Source organism: Xyrauchen texanus, chromosome 18 (assembly GCF_025860055.1).
Source record: "Xyrauchen texanus isolate HMW12.3.18 chromosome 18, RBS_HiC_50CHRs, whole genome shotgun sequence".
Lineage (NCBI taxonomy): Eukaryota > Metazoa > Chordata > Actinopteri > Cypriniformes > Catostomidae > Xyrauchen > Xyrauchen texanus.
In genome coordinates, this window is record NC_068293.1 from 42,691,668 (window position 1) to 42,716,749 (window position 25,082).

At 38.2% G+C, this 25,082-nt stretch overlaps 1 protein-coding gene across 5 annotated transcripts in view; it reads right to left on the reverse strand.

The window, feature by feature from the left end:
- Positions 1-1,280: 1,280 nt before the first annotated feature.
- LOC127658658 (protein TANC1-like) overlaps positions 1,281-25,082 on the reverse strand; it is a 260,584-nt gene continuing 236,782 nt past the window's right edge. For 2 of the 5 annotated variants that reach the window (XM_052148061.1, XM_052148060.1), the window contains exons 19-27: positions 15,577-15,710; positions 15,357-15,480; positions 14,898-15,073; positions 12,374-12,506; positions 11,943-11,972; positions 11,744-11,835; positions 9,792-9,938; positions 4,927-5,027; positions 1,281-4,759 (exon numbers count right to left, since the gene is read on the reverse strand). In XM_052148061.1, coding sequence (XP_052004021.1) covers positions 3,418-4,759; positions 4,927-5,027; positions 9,792-9,938; positions 11,744-11,835; positions 11,943-11,972; positions 12,374-12,506; positions 14,898-15,073; positions 15,357-15,480; positions 15,577-15,710 — 2,279 coding nt within the window. In that variant the 3' untranslated portion in view covers positions 1,281-3,417. Of the gene's footprint in view, positions 4,760-4,926; positions 5,028-9,791; positions 9,939-11,743; positions 11,836-11,929; positions 11,973-12,373; positions 12,507-14,897; positions 15,074-15,356; positions 15,481-15,576; positions 15,711-25,082 lie in introns of those variants that run through there. The other 3 variants (XM_052148063.1, XM_052148062.1, XR_007972434.1) reach the window with 2 other exon arrangements.

Consider the following 25,082-nt stretch of genomic DNA (forward strand, 5'->3'; position numbering starts at 1 on the left):
AGCCACATTAACCAGCTCTGACTGGGGGACCCCCGAGGCGTTCCCAGGCCAGTGTGGAGATGTAATCTCTCCACCTAATCCTGGGTCTTCCCCGAGACCTCCTCCCAGCTGGACGTGCCTGAAACACCTCCCTAGGGAGGCACCTAGGGGGCATCCTTACCAGATGCCCAAACCACCTCAACTGACTCCTTTCGACGCAAAGGAGCAGCGGCTCTACTCCGAGCTCCTCACGGATGACTGAGCTCCTCACCCTATCTCTAAGGGAGAAGCCTGCCACCCTTCTGAGGAAGCCCATTTCGGCCGCTTGTACTCGTGACCTAGTTCTTTCGGTCATGACCCAGCCTTCATGACCATAGGTGAGGGTAGGAATGAAAATTGACCGGTAGATCGAGAGCTTTGCCTTCCGGCTCAGCTCTCTTTTCGTGACAACGGTGCGATAGAGCGAGTGCAATACCGCCCCCGCTGCCCCGATTCGCCGGCCAACCTCCCGCGCCATTGTCCCCTCACTCGTGAACAAGACCCCGAGGTACTTGAACTCCTTCACTTGGGGCAATACCTCCTTACCTATATAATTTATAATCGTATAATAATAACAGCAACTTGTTATTGCAGTATTATTATTAGTATCATTACATGTAGTTTTGTAGTCTGTTTTTAAAACAGTTTCAATGTTTCATTTTTATAATCCTCAGACGCGCGTGTCGGTGTCGCAAGTATCGGTTATATGCGGTGATGTCGATGTGAAAATATGGCAGGGCAAATTAATTGTAATATTAATAATAATAATACATTAATGGAAAAACGAGCCAAATATCGTCTTGATATCATCAAAGGCATCAGCTATTGGCGATATCTCTGACTATCGTCGATCCCTAAAATCATCGTCTATCGGCACAACCCTAGCTGAGACAAAAGTTAGTGGGACCTTTTAATTTTAGCTTCAATAATATGTAAAGCTTTACTATATGAATACTATAGAGTGTATTTATAATGAAGGCCCCTTATGAATTTACACAGAGGTTTGAGCTAAGCCCCCGAATATCCACTGACCCTAGAACCGTCCCGGTTGTACATCCCAATATAAAGCAAATAACATTTAATATGTGCATTAGGTTCTTTTCTGATTTTGTCTTTAAAAAGGGGATAAAAGTACAAACTTCTGCTTCTACCCCGAGGAAAAACAGGTTATACTAAATACAAACTGATGACAAATTCTGCTCACTAATGCAAAAATAATAATTCAAGGTTAAGAAAACATACATTTTTTTTTTTATTTCCCATTGATAGATCACGGCAGAAATAAATTTTTGATACAGGATGTGGTAACAGATTGTACAGTTCACACAACTCAATAAGGCAACATTTGCAATATATATATTTGTAAATATAATCGCTGCCAATCTCGTTCCTATTATCACCTGTATACATGTTAAACCTTTATATATGTTCTCCAAATCTTATAAACGGTTGCATGCGCACACACCCAGATAGCCTCCATAGTTGCGTATTGGCATCGTGAATCATATATCCATTTTCATACTTCTTTTAAAAGTAGCTGTGCAAAAATAACTATATAAAATATATTGCTTGCTTTTACAGATACCAAGCCAGAGGCGCTGTAAATAAATTAATCTAGACAGAAGCAGGAACAGGGACAGACTTTTTAACATTGTTGGGCCAATTCAAATATAATGTACAAACATACAAACCAGGTACGTTTTTTTAGTAACCTTAATTGTTTGAAGATATACACGGTCTTCACATAAAAGATGGGAAATACACACAATATTTACATTGTAGGAGGGTCTGATTTTTCTCCTAGCAGAGGAATGCAACATTAACCCCTTGTGTGGATCACTAGTCGTTAGTGGCGTGTCATGGCCTTGCCGTGTTCCTCCAGTGATTCAGTGCACTTTCTCTCGTTTGACACACAGTGAGCGAGCAGCCTGGACGAAGGGTTAAAAAAACAAATCTAACCAACCTAAATAATTATCCATGTTCAATGCTTAAAGAAAACATGGTCTTTTAGGAGTAGTGATAGACCAGACCGATTAATCGGCCGAATACTTTATTTTAAAATGATCGGCTTCAACCAATCTCCCACCTGCTTAACATCAGTCTTGACTTCAGAGTGTACATTTCCTGTCAAATAACGACTTGTTAAAGTATTTTGAGTAAATGTTGTGTAAAATCATGCCAGGCCAATTAGTTGACAGATACTTGGTTATTTTGAGATTATCGTCATTTGGCCGATTATTGCACCGGTTTGACCAATTAACGGAAGTTTGAACTCGAGTATAAATTTCCTATCAAATATATTGAATTAATCTGGAGTAAAATACTGGATATAATTAATGTTCTGTACATACGGTGTATAATACCAGTAAAAAGTTTGGACGCACGTGGCTGAATTTATGTTCTCATGAGCTTTGCGGTGATGTCACAATAACAATGTAGCATTAGTAAACATAAACTAACAATAATACTTTTACAGCACTTGGTTAAAGTTAATTCCAACATATACTTTTTTGTTATTATTATTAAACGTACACATTAATATTAGTCAATGCATTATGAACTTAGTTAACATTTTGTATTTTCATACATGAACCATAACCAAGATTAATAAATGCTGTAAATATTCTATTCTTGATAGTTCATGATACCTTCACTAGTGGTAATGTTAATTTCAGACATCTATAATGTAATTGTATCTAGTAAGAAAGCCTATTAAGATATTTTTAATTATTTACAATTTTTTAGTATTGGAAATACCAAATCTAACATGTTGAAATAAATGTAAATATCAAAAATCTGGAATACATTGGTTGAAATTCCATTTGTGATACCAATAATTGGTATTTCCATGAGTAATGATGTCATTTTTTATATAAAAAAATGAACATGTTTCCAAATATAATAAATTATATCAAATTAGCATTTTAACTAGTGAGAATATTTATAGTGGTGGTGGTGTAGTGGTCTAAAGCACATAACTGGTAAACTTGTAATCAGAAGGTCGCTGGTTCGATCCCCACAGCCACCACCATTGTGTTCTTGAGCACTTAACTCCAGGTTGCTCCGGGGGGATTGTCCCTATAATAAGGGCACTGTAAGTCGCTTTGGATAAAAGCATCTGCCAAATGCATAAATGTCAAAAGGGCTTGTGATGAACTGTGCATAAAGGGTTTCTAATTTGAAGATGATAAAATATAAGATAGTAACTGCATAAATTCACATATTTCCATTTGTGTTATTTCGTTGTTTTGAGACTTTTATTTTTAAAATGTTGAAATTAGAAATAAACGAGTAGGTCTGTCCAAACTTTTGACTGGAAATGTATATATTAGAGATGCCAGTTGAAAGATCCTCAGTGTAAATACCTTAGGGGGAACGGAGGTTGCCTAGAAATACACCCTAAACATTAGACTCTATAAAGGATCTCTTTGGTTTCATTAAAGCTACAGGAATAGTGGGGTTCTCTCGAGTCAAGCCGGGCTGCTTCGGCATACTGTCTGTGAAGGAATGTGCCATGGCAAGAACTGGCTTGGGTTCTTTGTGACAAGAGGCTGCTTGGCAGAACTTGTCGTTGAACTCTTTCGAATGTAAGCTCCCATTGTGCAGGCTACCCAAAGCAGAAGCCTGAGAGGGCGTTTTAAGTTGCTCGTAGTAAGCGCTGGTCGGTTTGCCATATGCAAGCTCGCAGTTCACACCAGCCGAAGACATGCTATGGCTGACCAGACCTTCAGTGGATTGACTTTGCCAACCGCGAGACACTGGTGGTGGGTAACTCTGCTGCTGCTGTTGTTGAAATCGAGCCGTCTTGTCTATAATCCCCATGAACGGTCTGGGTTTGTATTCCACGGATCCTCCCTGGCTAAGCTTGGGCTTGTCCGTGTCCGTTTTGGTACGTACATCTGGACCATGCGCTTTCCCGCTGTCTGATAAGCTACTGCTTGAAGCAAGGCTACTTGTGGAGCTTGAAACCTTCATGTTGGTTGCCTGCGACCCCATCCTCGAGTCCTGGCCTTGAACTCCTGGGGCCATGGAGAGTACCATTCCCTCCATGGACGATACAAATGGAGCCTCTCTAGAGACTCTTTCTTGAGTCTTGGAGGAGTGTGCAAGGTGGAAATCCTCGATTTCGTGACTTGCTGCCATTAAGGCGCGTCCTGCATCGTCGCAATTGGCCGATAGAGGGCTGATGTCAATGCCTGGCCCTGCTTTGAGCACGTTTGATATGTGACGACTCGGGATCGGACTGGAGGGCGCGTACTGCGACTTGGTACTTGTTTGTCGTGTACACCCTACTTGTAAAGATCCAAGGTGCTGGTTGGTTTTGACGATCTGGGCCTGCTTGCTGGGCTGCAGAACCAAGCTCTTCTGAGCCACGGGCTCTCTGTTCTGTTGTCGAAGGCTTTGCCTGCGAGGGGGTGACACTGAACGGCCGTTAGAATCCGGCACACTCCGATTAGGTGAGATGATGTTCCGAGGCCATGCCTCAGAGCCTGGCTCCTCCTCCTCACCGATTTCCCTTCCCAGGCTGTGTTCTGTCAAATCATCGTCCTCTTGATCGGCGTGTTCGTGATCCGAGTCGCGGTTGGCAGTCGGTGCGTTTGGCGCCCCCTGCTGTTTGCCCTGCGTCCGCTGCAACTGTTTACACTCCTCCTCAACACGAGCCTGCAGACGGCAGATCTCGCGATTGTTAGGGCAGAGTTTGGTCGCCTCGTGCAGGTCTGCTAATGCTGCAGTAAATTGTCTGTATAGAGAGACAAAGATATCATTCAAAAAGAAAGTAGAGAAGGTTTAAACATGTTTTATCTGGCAGAATTTTTCCATAAGGACTGTTCCTGTGCATACAATATGCTAAATCCATGCAATTATTAGTGAATGAGACCCAGTGTCTAATGATGACTATCCACTCACCTGCTGCTCCGTTTGGCTCTGGCTCTAGCATAGTATGCCTCGTACGATTTGGGTTTGAGCTCCAGCGCCTTTGTGGCAAACTCCTCCGCCATGCCAAAGTCCTGTCAGAGAGAGCAAGCATGAAGTTTGCATAAGGTAGGGATGGGAATTGTAAGGAATTTAAGAATTCTAATTCAGATTGCAATAACATTTATTGCAACAGTTTTACCAAGAATCATCTTAATTTATTACATACACTACCTTCAAAACCCTGTCAATTTAAGATAATTTGAGACTTCAATAGAACAGTAATAAACAACGCTGCCTTTTGAAACAATGAGTCACACTTAAAAGCTGATTGTTGATTCCCGTGCACAACAGATAGAAAATAAGATGTGCGCTTATCGTCATAAAGACTCTAATTAAAGATAGACCGATATATCGGTTTTGACAATAGTTGCTTTTTTTATTACTATTATTATTATTCCTCTTTTTGGCCGACGTTGGAGGATTGTAAAGTTAGAATGCCTTGATTCTACAGTACAAGTAGAATTGATATACATTTATATGGTAATCAACATTATGCACGAATGCTGTCAATTGTGCTCAATTTGTATTGAACCCAGAATATTCCTTTAAATAAAGAGCACTGTAATGGAGCCAAGTCTCCGTCATTGAAAATGACAGTCCCTTGTGTGTTTCAGGCCTGTTTATAGTTAAAAGTCCCACATTATGCACCAAATATTTTTTTTTCCTTCTGGTTATAATTGGTATTTTGTTTGAATAATAAACTGCTCTGGGATTTTATTTATTTTGGACTCTTGTAGCCTCTATGTCTGTGCCCATCGCTGTATGGAAAGACTAAACTATCGGCCGATTAATTGGTTTTCAGCCTTTTCCACCACCAAAGATATTGGGAAAATTCACTATTGGTCGATCTCTAATGCTAAAATCCACACTGGTGAAAAAAATGCAGATATTGCAGAACTGTTAAGGAGCTGAACAACATGAAAATCACTAGGTTGAAAATCCGATTTTCACTTAATTACGGTTCTTAAATAGTTATACTAACGATTCTTATAGTAAGTTTGAGTAAAAATGGAAAATAAAGAATTTTTATCTTCAGCTTTCAAATTGAGGTATTTTCAGATTGCATATCTCCACAATGGTGTTAGAATTGCAGAACATAAAACTGGTTCAAAATTTAAATAATAATGAAACTGAATTATTTTTTTTAAGTACAGCAAACCTACACACAGGGTCATATACCTAGAACAAGCAAGTTAAGTGATGCAATCATAAACTCGGCAAGAGGTGCCAATTTTAGATTCACACCACAGGAAAGCTGAATATCACTAAATTGGTCCAAATAACAGGCGATTTAATGAATGAACTCTTCAGAACATTCTTCTGTTTTTCATTGTGTCATCAATCAAGGAAAATCGGCTCTATATTGTGTCATGAGACCATTTCAAGCCAGACTATTCCTTCTTAATAGAGCTTCAAATCAATTCGAGACCTTTGAGTAATTTGTCTTTCTTGCTTTGTGGTGTCTGGCATTTAGAGCTGTGAAAAGCACAATGTGATTCGGACTGCATCAGTCTAACTGCTGGAGTGTGTGTAGGCCTGGGCTGAAGGGGGCTGCCAGATAGTTCTGAATGTTTTAGAGGCACAAAGATAAAAACAGTAAATTAACTTTGATTCAATTATTTATGGGGCATTAACACATAAACAACTATATATATATATATATATATATATATATATATATATATATATATATATATATATATATATATATATATATATATATACACACCCACCAATCAGCCACAACATTAAAACCACCTGCCTAATATTGTGTAGGTCCCCCTCATGCCACCAAAATGGCGCCAACCCGCATCTCAAGAACAGCGTTCTGAGATTCATCTCACCACAATTGTACAAAGCTGTTGTCTGAGTTACTGTAGACTTTGTCAGTTTGAAGCAGTCTGACCATTCTCTGTTGACGTCTCTCATCAACAAGACATTTCTGTCCACAAAACTGCCACTCACTGGATGTTTTTGGCACCATTCGGAGTAAATTCTAGAGACTGTTGTGTGTGAAAATCCCAGAAGTATTTAAACCAGCCCGTCTGGCACAAACAATCATGCCACGGTCAAAATCACTGAGATCAAAAAAAAATTCTCCATTCTGATGGTTGATGTGAACATTAACTGAAGCTCCTGACCCGTATCTGCATTATTTTATGCACAGCACTGCTGCCTCATGATTGGCTGATCAGATAATCGCATGGATGATTGTTGGTGCCAGACGGGCTGGTTGATTTCTGTAACTGCTGATCTCCTGGGATTTTCATATATATATATATATATATATATATATAAATAATATACTATAATCTGAATCTTTGATTTTCCATTTTAATTATTCTCTTTTCCAGCAAACATTGGTTACACTTTACAATAAGGTTCCATTTGTATACATTAGAAAATGCATTCATGAAAAACAATGAAAATGTAACATTAACATTAGTTAATAGAATTTTTCATTGCTAGTTCATGTTAACTAACACCTGGTCTCCAGTGGATGTGTCGAAACCAGAGCATGTGAGCGTAGCGGAGCGTGAGCGTAGCGGGGAGCGGAGCGGTAATACTTCCTCCTGAGCGGAGAGCGCCTTTCTGAAGATTCCGCTCCGCTCGCTCCGTCCGCTCAGCGCCGCTCGCTCTACCCGGAATGCCCTAACGTGATTTGCTAGTTCGAGAATCGGTGAATTAGCTAAAGCAATAGTGGGTTGGTTATGGAGTTCAAATATTGTTTTAAGGAAGTTACGAGCCTTATGCATAAATGCACAGTAAAAATCACAGTTAAGAACGAGCAGGGAGGAGAAATTGAAAGGGAGTGTGGAGAGACTGTGAGAGTTAGCAAAGATTCATATTGGAATATAAAGCGTCACATTGCCAGAAAGCAGGAGGATGTGCTACGCAAACATGGTAGTGCAGCAAAAGGTGAGCTATAGCCTATACCATTCGAAAATAAATTAATAGATCAATGGGTAAGGTAGGCTGTTGTACTGAGCCCCTCTCATGACATGCAGACAAAAATATATTGTAATATACAAATTAACATTTCGTTCCCAACTTCCCATGAATTAAGAATTCGTTCTCTCATTTAGGGTGGCCACGAATTAAATTCGTTTCTACAAATTCTTAAATCGTTCCCTGGTTTAGTAAATCGTGGCCATGTTGAACTAATTCGTAGGCTACTCTCTGTAATTATTACAACGTGGTCACGATTTACTAAACCATGGATCAAAATATTATATTGTTAATTTTGTACGATTTAAATAAAATTAGGAAATTAATTATTAAAACATGCTGACGTCAGGTTGGAACGAATTGTTAATTCGTTATGCAATCATCATATCAGTGCAACTAAAAATAACCTATAGCCAACTCACAATATGAATTAGCCTACATAATTGTAGTTGATGTAGCCTATTTTTAAGTTGAAATTAGACAGAAGTTATTGAACCACTTGTTAAATTTAAATAAAAAAAAACTGACCCGAATAATTAGGTAGGCCTATAATTTAGATGTAGGCCTAGGCAACAGAAAATGTACTGTACGCTATTATAATGTACATAAATTAGTTTTTACAGAAAAACTGCTACCAATCAAAGGGAGATAAATCATTTTTTTCCTCTCCTGCGTCCCCAGACTCCCCAGTTCTGAGCCGTGTTTTCGCCGCTGGATTACTGTCCCGGCACACCGCATGAGCCTGAAACCTAATACTTTGTCCAAGCTAATGTTTCTAAAAGTAAATTCTAAAGTGATGTACAGATTGAGACGTTTTTAAATAGACCGCAATTACCCGCAGTTATATTTAAACTTTAGAACGCGCGTTTCTTTTACTAATGCCAGTAAATCATCCAGGTGTGCTTTGATAAGATGTTGTTAAGTGCATTTCACCTGTGTGTGCTTTTATGAGCATGATAGTCCAGATGTGTTTTGTGAAGTTCTACATGCATTTCATCTTGTTTGTGTGTGCGCATGCGCGTTTTAATATGCCTGTTTTGCAACTGCAGTTATGTTCACGGAAATAAAATAACGAAAATCAAATATACCTTTTCAGTTATTGCATTTAATAGGCAAGTTTGCCAAAGGGCTAAACATGTTTTATAATTAAGTTAATTTAATGCATTTAAATGAATAAAAAGAACAGACTTTTATTCAGAATCACCCGAAATAACTTCTATTTACAATCCTAGCTACTGTAATTTATACATGTATTCCAGATATTCATTACAAAGTACAAACAGAAAGCAAGTAGCCTACAGAGACATTTTATGTCTGAGCGGGATTTGTTTTACCGGTGAGCGTGAGCGATTCATCAGTGGAGCGTTCGCTTGGGATGCGAGCAACTGAGTGGAGCGCACGCGCATAGAGCGGAATATTGAGCTGAGCGTCACACCGCTCCGCTTCGCTCACATGCTCTGGTCGAAACTAACATTATAAACTGTTTATTTGTCTTGTTGGCAGGAGTAGTGCCAGCACGTGTAGCAAAAATGGGAGTTTACTGTTGGCATAAGCCGATAATGGGAGCAATTTCCTTTTGTCTCGCCAGCGCTTTCATCTGGTGTAATGTTAACAATGGAACCTTGCATTATAATATGGCATTAATTGGCAAAGCCCCATGTGTCATTTGTGTCTCATCCCTGATAACCACGAATTTCAGTGATCTAATAATGGTATAGAATTGTCGGTGTAGCAAAAGTTGAAGAGCATAATGTACATAAATCATTGTTTCTAGGAAAGTAGTGTGTGCAGGTTATAATTAAAGGTTTAAAAAGGCATTTATAATTCTCTTGACAATGGTGACTTACATTGGTTTTCCTGCGACAGCGGGAGAGATTGAGGTACAAAGAGACTCGCAGCTCCTTAAAGGCCTTTAGCTCATCACCGAAACCTTCTCTGGGAAATTTCCTCAATGCATACTGATACCGCTGAGCCGCTTCCTTCATCTTACCCCTCTGAGAAGAGACAATGTCCGTTAGAGAGAAGAGAGTGCAAAAAGCAGCTCATCAATCACACAAATCTTTGACACCAAACTCAATCATTTAAATGTCACACGCATACACGTCTTTTCTTATCATCCAGGCTCACGCTGATAATAATCACTTAATATATCCTTATTTTTATTCCTACATTTCTTGGCACTTAATAAAAAATAATGTATTAAGCAGGGGTGAAATGACACTTATAAAAGTAGAAATTTGGATACATTTTTGTACTGCGGTTCATCTCATGATCAAGAGCGATTCAAGTAATTATTTCTATTGTAAAAGAGAAAGAAAAACTGCAAATGGATGGAAGAATTAATTACAAAAAAACTAAGATGTGACTGTAAATCATAACAAGTCTGCTTTATGTAACATGAGACAGACTGCGCTACAACCTGTTTTCAGAAATCATCTATACCTCTACAGTTTATAAGATATACAGAAATAAATCTTTATCAACATTAATGACACTGAAACATCCTAAATGCTTAATCATTAGTGATTGTGTTACTTTAACTGAACAAAAAGTAAACCATTTCCTGTGCTTTTACAGCACTGTGCATGTTCGCTAAAAGCATTTTCTCATCAGCCTCGATCAGCTTATAGAAAAAACAACTTTTGAGTGACCATCAATATGGTTTTAGATCTAACCGATCCACCGCAATGGCAGTATGGAACGGACAGAACAACAAAAGAAAATAAGGAATTTACTGTAGCGGTATTCATCACTACTGATCATAGAAAATTAATGAGGAAACTTGAAAGATATGGGATTAGAGGGGTAGCTTACTCATGGATTAGCAAACTATCTTGATATCAGTATGTGCAAATAAACAAAAAAACCTGAATTGCTGAGGGTCACATGTGGTGTACCACAAGGTTCAGTTTTGGGTCCAATGTTTTTGTTTTGTTTGCAGATGATACAAATGTATTTTGTTCTGGTTAAGATTTTGAGCAGCTTCTGGATACAGTGAATTGAATCCGCAGAGTAAATATAATAATAGTAATAAAAAAAATTGGCATACTTACCCTAAAATAGTAATTTTTTAGGATAAATCTACTTTTTAGAATAACTTACAAGCAGACGCAGATTTAAAAAAAAAATTAAATGTGAATTTGTTTTTAGCGAATTGCAAGCCAACGTTCGAAAATCCGCATCCCCGCACCACCACTAAAGTGATTTCCATATTTATTTTTTCCTCATCTTGCGAGAGGACATTGTTCTGCACACACTGTGAGTGAAAGAGGGAAGCAGCACCTGAGGTGAAATTAAACTTCGTGTCATCTGCTCCAGATATGCTCTTTTTTATTTTCTCCCCTTTTTAGAATGCCCAATTTCCAATGCACTCTATGTCCTCGTGGTGGCGTAGTGACTCACCTCAGTCCGGGTGTCGGAGGACGAATCTCAGTTGCCTCTATGTCTGAGACCTTCAATCTGCGCATCTTATCACGTGGCTTGTTGGGCGCGTTACCACGGAGACCTAGCGCATGTGGAGGCTTCACGCTATTCACTGTAGCATCCACGCACCCCACCGAGAGCGAGAACCACATTATAGTGACCACGAGGAGGTTACCCCATGTGACTACCCTCCCTAGCAACCGGGTCAATTTGGTTGCTTAGGAGTCCTGGCTGGAGTCACTCAGCACACCCTGGATTCGTACTCGTGACTCCAGAGGTGGTGCAGATATTTGTACTATTAATTATATTTAAAATGTAACATTAACATGAAAAATAACGCCAAATGTTGACATATCTCAAACTTTAATGTACGTACTTTATAAAGCAGATTGCCTTCCTCCATGAGTTTCTGTAGGAGGATAATCAGGATATCCGGTTTGGATGTCGCCATCGCCCAGGCAGCGTTACCTTGGATACAGAGAGAGGTGGTCCCATTTACGTCAAACTTGTCTTTAAAAACAAAGCTTAGTGAAAGTATGCGATTGGCATGAAATAAAGTTACCTAAAGAGTGTACCTGTTCGATCATAAGGTGACGTTCTGTAGCCTTATGAGGGTTTTAGTGAAAGCAGTTAAAAGAGAGAAAAGAGTGAAAAACAGCACAGAAAGAGGCATACAAAGAGAAAGAATACACCACATCAAGATGGCGGTAAGAACTGGGCGAAATATAGCATATATACGTATATGATTTTCTTTATTAAGAGGGAGTAAAGGCACAATAGGAAAGATGGACCACTGCACGATTCAAACCCAGGTCTCCTTAAGCCAACAGATGCAACCTCATCCCAATATTTGTAATGCACTTTTTATCTGTCCGTTAAGTTTCCAGAAGAGCATGTCACTAAACTAGTTTCACTATTCTTGTCTCATGACTTGTACTTGAGTGTTAAGACAATGTTTTATTGTCTTCGCTATATTGCCCAGTCCTAGCACAGATGCTAGTCTCACCTAGTTTAGCTCCTTTCTTCAGTAAGGTCAACACCACTGATGTGTTTCTGCAGCCGATGGCTCGATCCAGAGGTCTCATGCCACTGTAATCCACATGTTCAATCACGGCTCCCTTCTCAACCAGGTAATGCACCTACAAACACAACACGTCACAGCACACAGATTTTTTTGATAGCTCTCACTATGGGGTTATTTGTCCGGTTTAAACACTTGTTGAAGCATCACAAAAATGAGGTATATGTGTCAACTCAAAGTTATTATTGGTAGGACAGTACACATGTACGTCACTAGATTCTGAGCGTTTTTACATATAATTCATGAGAAGGAACACTTCCATCCTATCACAGAACTGCCTCATATTACAGTGGGGACTTCATACTCATGGACGTAACTTCAAAAGCACTCGTGGAACAGACGGACTTTTACACTAATCACCATGATGAGATCGAAATCACAGAATGAACCACAGTCCATAAACTGACCGGTGCGAGTGTTTCTTGGCTGCAGTTCTGCAACTCATGCTCCAAACGCTCTGTTTATGAGGGAGGGCTCTCAGATGGAGCGTTGATTCCATCGCTTATTCTCTGTATGTAGGATCATGGACAGGATAAGATTAAAATCACTCGTCAGAATGGACCACAGTCCATAACCACACTGAAGCGAGCATGTTAGTTGGCCGGCCGCTATCCGAACATGATGCAGCGGTGTCCATCGTGCTTTCTCGCCGTGCATCTGATCATAAACAGGATAACATGATGGATGGCTTGTTCGATAACAGAAGACAATGAAAAGTTTCTGAGATTTACATGGTTTACCACCAATACGTCGATATGAAAATGGAGTTGATATACTGGATAACTTTACACAGACAAGGTTAGTAAGCAATTTTACGACACTGATTGATCAATGGCACCATCTAGTGGTCTGATATTTCTCAGTAGCAACCGCACATCCATGTATCAGGCCGCTCATACTGGTATTTGATCCTTCTGTCGTGCTTCTCGGATCAATGTGCGATGCCTACAAGCACAGAATTTTGATTGCAACTCTATCGCCTCCTTGAGCACAGAGGTTCAAATGCACGTTAAACATGTTTGACCGGTCCGCACTTTGGCAATGTGTTGGCCAAACCTTCACTTATGCATATACATCAAGTAAAATGATTTGTATAGCGCCTATCACAACACACATCGTTTCAAAGCAGCTTTACAGAAGATCAGGCATTAACAGAAGATAACACTGTAATGTTCTATAATGTCGATGAGTCATCATTGTGTAATTAGATAAAATACAATTGTGAATTGTGTTTAAAAATAAGTAATTAAATAATAATTGTATTTATAACCCCAGTGAGCAGCCGATGGTGACTGTGGCAAGGAACACAAAACTGCTTAAGATGTTGGTTAATGGGAGAAACCAGACTCACTGTGGGGGCCAGTTACTCTGACTAACATCATGAATATAATGCCAATATTACTTATGTATAGTGCAAGTCATGGTTTAAAATAAGTAAACTATGTAAGTGTTAAGGGACAGTGTTTAAACATCGTTCATTGTATGAACTTTGATGTTCATCCTATTTTAACTGTAGAAGTTCATATAGATGCAATTGTCATTGTTAATTGGCTGATGAAGGCTTTTGTTGGCAATTAATTGATAGACTATGTATTCCATTTCAAGAGTGTCGTCCATCAATAGATAAATGTGATGCAGGCAGGGAGGTGCATCCCAGTTCAACCTGGCCGGTAATTTCGGTGAGGTTCGGTCTGGTCCATCCTAAGCCAAAGGTTCAGACAATGGCGTATGAAGTATCCCATGTCATATGGTTGGAGTTGGCATCAGTTATACGTAATTGTGTCAAATATGTTTCTAGCCTTCGAATTCACATCATTTAAATTCATGAGTCAATTTGAATTGGCACACAGGAAGAGTAATTTACTGAATAACAATTCAAAGAAATTCAACAGTGACACAGCAGGTATTTCATTAGTTTCTGACCAAGTACGACTCTTTACACCCTGATATGTAGAATACATTTTTCCTCAACTGATTAGACATTTCTCTAAATGAAGATTAATACTGCCGTCACAACTTTAAATTTGATCGCAAATACATTTTTGACATGCAGCATCACAAAAACTAAAAAAGTAAATCTATAGGTGGATTCCAATGCAGAATTTCCATCACACTGTAATGTAAATCTTAACAGATCTGGTGAAACTGCTTTCAGCCATTATGCGCCAAATATCTGGTGCACTTTACCAATTGAAATGAGACAAGCACTAAGCATTGACATTTTTAAAAAGCATCTGAAGACATATATTTATAAAAAAAAATTTTTCATTATTTGTACCTGCTTATAGAGGTAATTCATACCAAATGAAAATAAAAATTACATGGATAAGTTATTGAAATTATATAACATGCATGAGCATCTTATATTAAAAACAATTGTAAAGAGGCTCTAAATAGCATCATGACAAAAGAGCTCTGCAGAATTCATCAGCACACATTATTCACTTACGATGTCTGCGTCTCCATAGAAAGCAGCCAGGTCGAGTGGAGTACGTCCATTCTTGTCCGAGTGGTCAATAACCGCACCCTTCTCCACCAAAAACTCAACAACATTCTTGTGTCCTTTTAAACACGCCCAGCTGAGAGGAGTTAACCCCTCCTTATCCACCGACATTAAAGAGGCACCTGAGAAATGCAGAAGATATTCATTTGAACTAGTTAAACCTTATTGGAAACAATCAATAATGACTTGAAGTTTTTAAAATCACTTTATGAAGTATTCATTAGGAATCGAGAACCACTTCACACTTCTATCGTGATGCCCTCACTGGTTGCACGCAACAACAACGGTGCAGCTCGAACGATGTCACAAACAAATTACAAAAAAGTTGAAAGAATCGTGTTTTTGAAGTGGAGGCTTGTGCCATCACCGTCTCACTTTCGCAGAGGATGTGAGAACATCACTCACCTTTAGACAGCAAGAAGTCTGCGGTGCTCAGATGCCCTTCACACGCGGCAACCATCAACAGTGTGCGACCCTGTTTGTCACTTACATTCACATCAGCACCGTGCTGCAACAGCAGATCTGCAATCTGAAGTGGAGTTTCATCATTAAACACTTGGACTGAGATGCCACTATTGTTGGTGGTTATTCATGCAAGTTGCTCAGGTGTTTTGGAGCATCTCACCTGCCAATGTCCCTGTCGCACAGCGCAGAAGAGCGCACATGCTCCTCGTCTGTTCACCTGCTGAACCCGCACCCCCTGCTCTAACAGGAAGCTGCACACTTCCATCTGTCCCCGTCCTGCCGCCGCTGTAAGAGCTGAGGAAAGAGAAGTACACATGCATTCTTTTACTTTCATATAATATTCAACAAATAAGTGCATGTCATGCATGCTCTTAAATTCGTTTTTTGGCTAAATATCTTCTGTGCCCATCAGTGCTTTGCAGGCTTTCAAGCTGCTGTCGGTTAATTAAGGTCTGATGGATGAACTAATAAGATTTGAGGTGTTAAAGGGGAGACATAATTAAAAAATCTAGTTTATAACACGTCAAGTTCAAAGAAATATAATCTTGGTGTCAAAATTGGTTTAATATTAAATAAATATATAATGTCATGTGGTGCAACCATGAAGTAAAAGGTATTCAAATTATATTAAAGTTTTTAATATCACATTTACATTTATGCATTTGGCAGATGCTTTTATCCAAAGTGACTTACAGTGCACTTATTACAGGGACAATCCCCCCGGAGCAACCTGGAGTTAAGTGCCTTACTCAAGGACACAATGGTGGTGGCCTTGGGGTTCGAACCAGCGACCTTCTGATTAACAGCCTTGTGCTTTTAGCCACTACACCACCACCACTTCCATATATATATATTTTTCAAGGTGTACACTTAGTGAGCCCTTTATTAGGAACACCTGTACACCTACTTATTCATGTGATTATCTAATTAGCCAATCGTGTGGCAGCAGTGTAATGCATAAAATCATGCAGATACGGGTCATGAGCTTTAGATAATGTTCACATCAACCATTAGAATGGGGAAAAAATTTCCTATACATGTACAGAGACATTAGATTACATTAATAATGTTTGACATAATAATAACAATATTTCAGGGAGAGTAAAACAAACCATAGCAATACAAATGAAACAATAAAATAAATGAAAAGAAATGCAGGGAGAACAAAAATGAAAGAAAAGAAAAAAAAAACATTTTGAAATTCTTGAATACAACATTATTAAAATTGTACACATATATATATATATATATATATATATATATATATATATATATATATATATATATATATATATATATATATATATACATATATATATATATATATATATATATATATATATATATACACATATATATATATATATATATATATATATATATATATATATATATACACACATATATATATATATATATATATATATATATATATATATATATATATATATATATATATATATATATATATATATATATATATATATATAAATAAATACATTATATATAGGTATATATAATGGCTTGACTTTGGTTATTCGGCTGTCAATCCCAAACATTGACTGTGTGGACGCTGCCATTTAAGAACATGTATACACACCAGAACACACAACATGCACATTTGAAAATATCTGGTGTATGGAAAGCAAATGTTGCTGCGCTTTCAAAATTCCAGCCACAAAACTTGATGAGATCGCTAATGGATGACTAATTACAACTGAATCCCTCTCTCCAAGAATGGACTCATTCTGGAAGCATCTCTCTGGACAGAACATTCAGACGGGGAGAGTGTTGGGTCTGACAGGGTCGTCCAGGACGGTCACAGTGACTAATACTGCTCTCTGCTGTTTGATCAGAGCAAGATTAAAGGATCAGACCTCTACACATACACACTGCTTGAGTGACAGTATCTATGTGGAGACAACGCCTGTGCCATTAGGAGAATGTCTTCCAGAAGCAAAACATCTTTTTTTCTTTATCTCTATCTGTGTCTCTGCCGTTCCAGACAGAATCTGCAGACATTTCTGTGCTGACTTTGGTGGGAAATCTGCAAATTAGGGATCGGCTGATCAGCCTGGCCGATAATCGGGTCTGATACTCATAATGTTTCTAATTATCGGAATTGTTATTTTGTCTGATCTGAATGCTGATACATTTTAAGAAGTGCTCCGTTGGCTATGATGACACCCCGTCTCTGAAAGGGTACTGCTTGTAGTCTTGTTCAATGTCCCACCCACAGTATTATCAGATTGGTTATGTCATGAGTAAATGGCCAATCAACACTGTACTCCATATTCATGGGCGAACGGTGGGAAAGATGAATCACTGTGAGGACAAGCAGATACTGATGTTGCAATGCTCTATATACCGAACACGCTTCATTAATGCCCTTTCACACTCCGCACGCATTGCCTCTCTACCTGGCCCGCATGAGACATGAGGCATGAGGCGCTGCATAGTAGAGCTGCAGACACAGTTATTTCAACAACAGTAGACCATAATGGAAAAATACAATGCGAGTGTGAGTTGATGTTTTTATGTTATAGCTCATGATGGCATTGATAGTGGTAGCTAGCCAGCCAACGTTACGAGGTTTAGCAAATGTAACGCCAACTTTGCTAGCGTTAAATCTTTCACCTCTGTTGTGAATAAAATCCCATGGCCCATTTTGCACTTGACTAAACGGGCTATCCAGCGAACTACATGAAGATTGTCAGCTACAATAACGTTGATTCTCATCTGTTATCACATGCTAATACATAATATTCTGATATGAGCTGTTTAGGTCATTATTTAAAGTTTCAGTTGAAAAGAAATGCTGCTAGGAGCTCCCTCCACTTTATATTTGAATAATAATAATAATAATAATAATAATAATAATGTCGATATGTTGTTTTCTAGTATTTTTCAAGTATTCTGTTTTACAGCATTTCATTAAACACATGTCCGTAGGCATTTAAAGGACGTTTTGTGTTACTGTAAATTTGGACACTAAAATTTGAAGGTATATCGGCTCCAAATATCAGTTATCGGTCTCCTTGATTACTAATAATCGTTAAATTGGCCGACCCCTACTGCAAATGGATTTAAAGCATGTGTAATTTTTGTGACCCTAGTGTCACAAAACAGAAAGCAAAAATAATCAACCATTGGTTGGACAAAACAGACAGGCCTGGTCCAAACTCACAACATTGGTTGAGAGAATGAGTGCGTTTACATGCTTGACTTGCACTGATTATGCTTAGTAACTCGACAACATATAAAGTCATGTAAACACATTATACCATGTTCTATTATCAGGAAAACACCATTAAACCCATCAAAATTATTTTACTCTGCATGTAAACACCCTCACAAGTGTTCGGACGGCTTATTCAACAAGCACATGTCCATTTACGTTTTGACCTCACCAGACAGTGCCTGGTTAAACTGGATTGTGGATGTTTACTGAATTGTTTTTTTGCACGTCCAAACGTAGTGCAACTGTTAGTGAATTCGCTCTAGAGTCTTTCTCATGTCTTTAGATCAAATTTGTGTTTGTTGCCACAGCAGATCTACACCCAGGGGTCAGTTTGGATAAGAAAACGGTACACATTCGTAAATCATAATGTTAATATCACAGTATTTACATTGCACTCAAACTGCTGAGGGCCATAAACAACATCGAGCAAATCAATTTATCTCTCCAGTCCTTGTTCATTAATGAACTTTAACCCCATTTATGTTACTGAATTCCAGCAGTCCTGTTCGATCATACAGGCATGGTGGTGTAGTGGCCTAAAGCACTAAACTGTTAATCAGAAGGTTGCTGGTTGTGTCCTTGAACAAGGCACTTAATTCCAGGTTGCTCCGGGGGGATTGTCCCTGTAATAAGTGCACTGTAAGTCACTTTGGATAAAAGCATCTAACAAATGCATAAATGTAAATGTACAGGCATTTTGTTTGCTGCTCCACAAACAAACAGGACAGAAAGGGGCCAAAACTGTGAGTCTGCACAGGCCCATAAACATCTCAACAAAGGCTGGAGAACACAACAGACACCTGCCCTCGATGAACTTTACCCTCAGCTCTACAGAAGGGTGAATCTCAGCAAAACATGTCTATATATACTGTATACACAGTATATATTTTTGTGTTGCTATGTGACATTATAATGAACCAAATTTTCCCCAAAATTCTCATTAATGTGTTTTACTTGAGTTTAATACACTATCTTTCTACTCTCTTACAGATTACAAATGTTGTAATGCAATCATAAAACAAGAAGCAAAACTGTGCAAGATATTAAGACTTGTTTTCAGAAAATATATTTTTAAGGATGTTGAAACCTTTTTATTGGAAAACAAGACAAAATTTGTAAAGCTGAGGTCACACTGCAATTCACGTTCCATTCACTCCCAATCAAACGCATCCAACCACAGGTGACAGGAACACAAGCTCATTTGAAGAAATTTCACAATTCGCTGCGGCTGTTTGGTGAACTTTGACCTGAGTTTTGGTATAACGAGAATGAAACACACTGACCTCTTGGTTCAATAAGAATTCATATTTCAAAGCGGCATGTTTTCAGAAAAGTTACTATACGGTTTTAAACATAATATTATTAGATTTTTTTTTTTAAGCTGTGGCCCTAGTGTGTCCATTTTGCATGCTCCAAACACAGTGTGTCCACAGCTTAATGCATTTTTTTAACAGTTGAAAATACTGTAATATTACGCAACGACACGTTGACTTTGGGATCAAAACTGATATATTAAGACTTGTCTTCAGTGAACATGTCTGACACAAAAACTTTAAGGATGTTTAGACATTTATACTGTAAATATTTTGTAATTTTTTCTGCAGAGCAGCTCAAATATTCATCAAGGTGTCCCAGTGGCTCTCAGCTGAAAATATGTGTGTAGGTTCATGATAACAGATTTACCTGTCTGACTGACACAGTTCAGCACATCCATCAAACACGGAGCGTGATTGTCTACCTCTGTATGTGGGTATAGGTCACTAAGTCACTGAGACCCAATTGTTTCTATATCCAGTTCAGGGTTTATGTAAGGGATAGTCCTCGGCTAGATCTGCATTAAACTATTTTAACTGCACAACGTGAACCTGATGCAAATCGGAGGGTGGTTGCCTCCACGAAGTGGCTTTAAAATAGTTTAACGCACACCTAGCCATGGATTATCCCTTATATAAACCCTGACTATCATAGATTTAGCAACACAACATATACACCATATTACAATTTAAATCATCTTGCATTGCCGGACAGCGAAAGATGCATTTAATATAAATGGTTAGGAAATGTTTCAATTGCTAAAGCTCAATCTGCTTGCTCTGTAATTTTAGGTTGCTATGGTTACAAACATTGCATTCATATTGAACAGTGGTTAAAACGGACAGGAACTACCTGTGCATTCAACAGTTTGAACTGCTTACCGCCCACCCCTAGATGCCCATTTAGCTACAATTCCTCTAAGAAACCGGCTTCTGCCTAGACAGTAAGCTTTTTGATAAATGTAGCTTCATGAGATTTGTGTGCATTTGCTTCATGACTAAAGTAATGTCATTCAATGACTCAAATAAAAATGAAAAAGCACTCTGCAATCAGCGGAATAAAATCGACCATACATTTCAATGCACAAAGGGCATTCAGTGAGACTGCAATTTCACCAGTTCACAATGTAGAAAAGAAATGATGGACTTGGTAAACAATAACAAGAAAATAAAAGCCTAACAAACAAAAGGGGGGAGAGACAGCATGTTATCCCCAACCTTTTTATAATGCATCGGTTGAGTCCAGTTAAAGCTACAGTGCTTGAGTGATAACACGTGATATATATGTGGAGGTTTAATGGGGCGTTTCCACTGCAGGGTACAACTCGACATGACTCTGCTTGCTTTTTAAGGGTTTTCCACAGTGGATAGTACCTGATACTTTAAGTACCACCTCAGTCGAGGTTCCAAGCGAGCCGAGCCGATACTAAATGTGACGCCAAAATCCTGCAGATCACTGATTGGTCAGGGAGAATCGTCACTATCAGCATTACTGGATTTTCCACACGGGACATCAACCCGCTAGTTTTAAAGTTAGCAACAGCGATAGCAGTATTATTTGTTCACGTGACTTTCGAATTGTAAAAATAAATGTCTGTGTTCGTTCAATAAACGAGGTGCAGATGTTCCTCTCTTTAGCGACGAATGAAACTAAAATGTCTTTCATGAAGTGTCTTAGCTGTTGACCGCACCTACCAACAGTGTAGGGAAAAGTAAAAAAAAGTTTCCATCAAGGAAATGTGGAAGTGGTTCAACCAAATGGACGCCATCTAAACCGGCGAGCAACGGGAGGGAGAGTGTCCTGAACTCGGCCACGGCTGGAGTCCATGATGGTGGATGGTACGCTAACTCGATACTCTGCTTGAAAGCTTCACTTTATTTAGTTGAGCAGCTACTGGAACGCTTCTAAAACAACCAGCCCAATTTAACTGTTACACTTGTGTAAAATCACCATGCAACAACTGCTTTATGCAGCACATTGAGCTAGTAGCTAACAGCTAGCGCTCGTGTTATTGTTTTGGTCAGTTTGTGTCGCATATAAGATGATGTCACGGCAGTAGAGGGGGCGCAATTATGACAATCAGCCTATAATCCCACCCACGTTGAGGCGGCACTAAATTGCAGTGGAAAAGTGATATCTGAGCTCTATTTGTTACCTGGAGCGCACAGGTCCATTCACAGATTTGTCCCCAGTCTTAAAGGGATAGTTCAACCAAAAATGAAAATTCTCTCATCATTTATTCACCATCATGATATCCCAGGTGTGTCTGACTTACTTTCTTCACCAGAACACTTGACAAAAAATTTAAAAATATCTCGGTCCATAAAATGCAAGTGGATGGAGATCAGACTTTAAAAGGTCCAAAACAGTCAGCATAAACGTCATCCATATTTACATACTTTGTAACTATAATAAATGCTTCCGGTAAGCTTCTTGAAGGGGTGGAGATCATGCGGTCTCTTGAGTGACATATTCGCGTTGCCATGATACAGAGGTAATCTCACGTTCTCATGTCGGTTGAGACATCCAGGATGAGCACTCAAACGCACCATTAAGAGTAAAGAAACTGATACAAATACAGATCAAAACCAGAACCAACTAAGCTACTGTACAGTGTTCCTCCTCCTCACTTGTAAACAGCAATGCTCTTCCATGTGTGTCGTACATGCCTCAGTTCTTGCGTAAACATGCCAACGCGATTACGTCAAATGCGCATACTGCTGCCGAGTTAAGTACTCCTATATTGATCTTTATTGCACCAAAATGTATCGCATCACTTTAGAAGACATTAATTTAACCGCTGGAGTCGTATGGATGACGTTTATGCGGACTGTCTGTGATTTTTGGAGCTTCACAAGTTTGATCACCATCAACTTGCATTTTAAGGACCTGCTGAGATATTCTTCTATTTTTCTTCAAATGTGTTCTGATGAAGAACGAAAGCCATACACACCTGGGATATCATGAGGGTGAATAAACGATGAGAGAATTTTCATTTTTGGGTGAAATGTCCCTTCAAGGTAAATAGAGTAATTTTGGGGGGTTAAAATACTTCCTCCTATCCCAGCTTAAATAAATATTCCAAGTTCAATACAAGTCAAGTTCAATCGATTTCATTTGTGGTATAATCAGTGCTCCAGACTGTGACTAAAATGGTCGCAAATGCAACAAAAATAATTTATTGCGTCTATAACTTAAAATCTAGTTGCCATTGGCGACAGTTTGGTTGTGTGCGTTCATATGCGGTTTTGTCAGATATCATCTTGGGAGTTATTGAATACATTTTTAGAGTTTCAATCTCGCACCGCTTTTCACCGGTTCTGCTGCGATGACGAGCTCAATGCACCGCACGCAACAACAAACCCAGCACAAGAGAGTCGTGAACAAATAACTCTTTTGAACCAGATCTTTTTCATTAATCACCCGAAAAGATCTGAGGGTTTGAGCTCAGGAGCTCAGTTTGAATCAGACTCACTTTCTCAGCGAATCAACTGGGAGCGCAGACATTTCAAAATAAGAGTCCCATGTATATTTCGGGCTTCTTTATAATTAAAAGTCCTGGCTATAACTTTACACAGACTATACATTAGAAACAGTGAGTATTTTAACATTTACAGATTGGCCCCCATTCTATGGAGGCCCAAACCTGCATAAATAATAAATGAATAAATGTAATAATAAAAAAATAAAGGAATAAATGTCTTGATAAAACAAATATAATTCGTTTTTAATTAAATTTATTCCTGAATGTATTATTGTATGACTTTATTCCTTTATTATTTTATATATTTATTATTAACTTTATTTTTATTATTTTTAACTTTTAATTATTTATTCATTTATTTTGCATATTTTTTATTTATGTGTTAATACATTTTTTATATTTATTTCCATATTTATATATTCCCATATATATTTATTTATTTATACATGTATTTATTTTTACTTTTCTGTGTGCAACATGGAAATGAGGGAGGCGGTCCTTGCATAGCTCCAGTGCATCATTGGATGAGAGCTCAATAGTACTTATCGGGAGCAGATGGACGTCCCACCTCAGCACCCGCTGACTCGCACAGATTTTGAATATGCAGGGAAACGTTTTGCAGAGAGTTTAACAATCCAGGAAGTGCTTCGACATTCATACCAGCATACAGCTCTCCTAAAACATCAATAAGCACCACTACTCTAAATGAAACATTTATTAACAGTTATTTGATGCGCGGTTATCGACTTCATTCGCAAGTCGCGCAACTCTCTAGATATATGTGAAGAGTCAGCTGTAGATTTTAATTTTTTTTATTGCAGATGTATACATACATAAACGATCAGGGAAATGAAGCATGGCTGTATCTTTCACAATGAACAATCATAACAACAGAAAACAATATTATGGATTTGCAGACATCAAAATATGAAGTTATATACACAGAAAAATAAAGAAAAGGACAAGGTTAAATCATATCATTTATGAAACTTGCCCATTTTGTGGTTTTGTTGAAGAAACAGCTCCCCATTTATTTTGTGATTGTAGTATAACCAATACATCTTGGGTTGACTTAAGCTCTTATGTTTTTTGCCCCACAAATAGCTTTAGTTTACACGCGATTATGGCTATGATCTAACGTCACATCAAAACAAGTCAAGAGTAATCGAGCACACGCTTCAATATATAATAACCCAATGGTAAACAGGCCCCGCCCACATCATTATCATACAAGAGACAGAAATGTAAGAATAAATACAAAAATAAATAAATGTGGGAATATTTAAATATAGAAATAAATACATGTGGGAATAAATAAATATAAAAATAAATGAATGCATAAATAAATAATAAAAAAACAAAAACAAATGAAAGAATAAATTTTTTTTAAAGAATAAAAATATCAATAAAAAGAGAAAATAATAAATAAAGGAAAAAAGTCATACAAAAATTAATTCAGGAATAACTTTCATTAAAAACGAATTATATTTGTTTTATCAAGACATTTATTCCTTTATTTATTTTCTTATTATTACATTTATTTAATTATGTATTTATTTATTATTTTTGCATGTTTTGTCCTCCATACCATTCACTTCCACTGTAAGTGCCTCACTGAAATCATGAT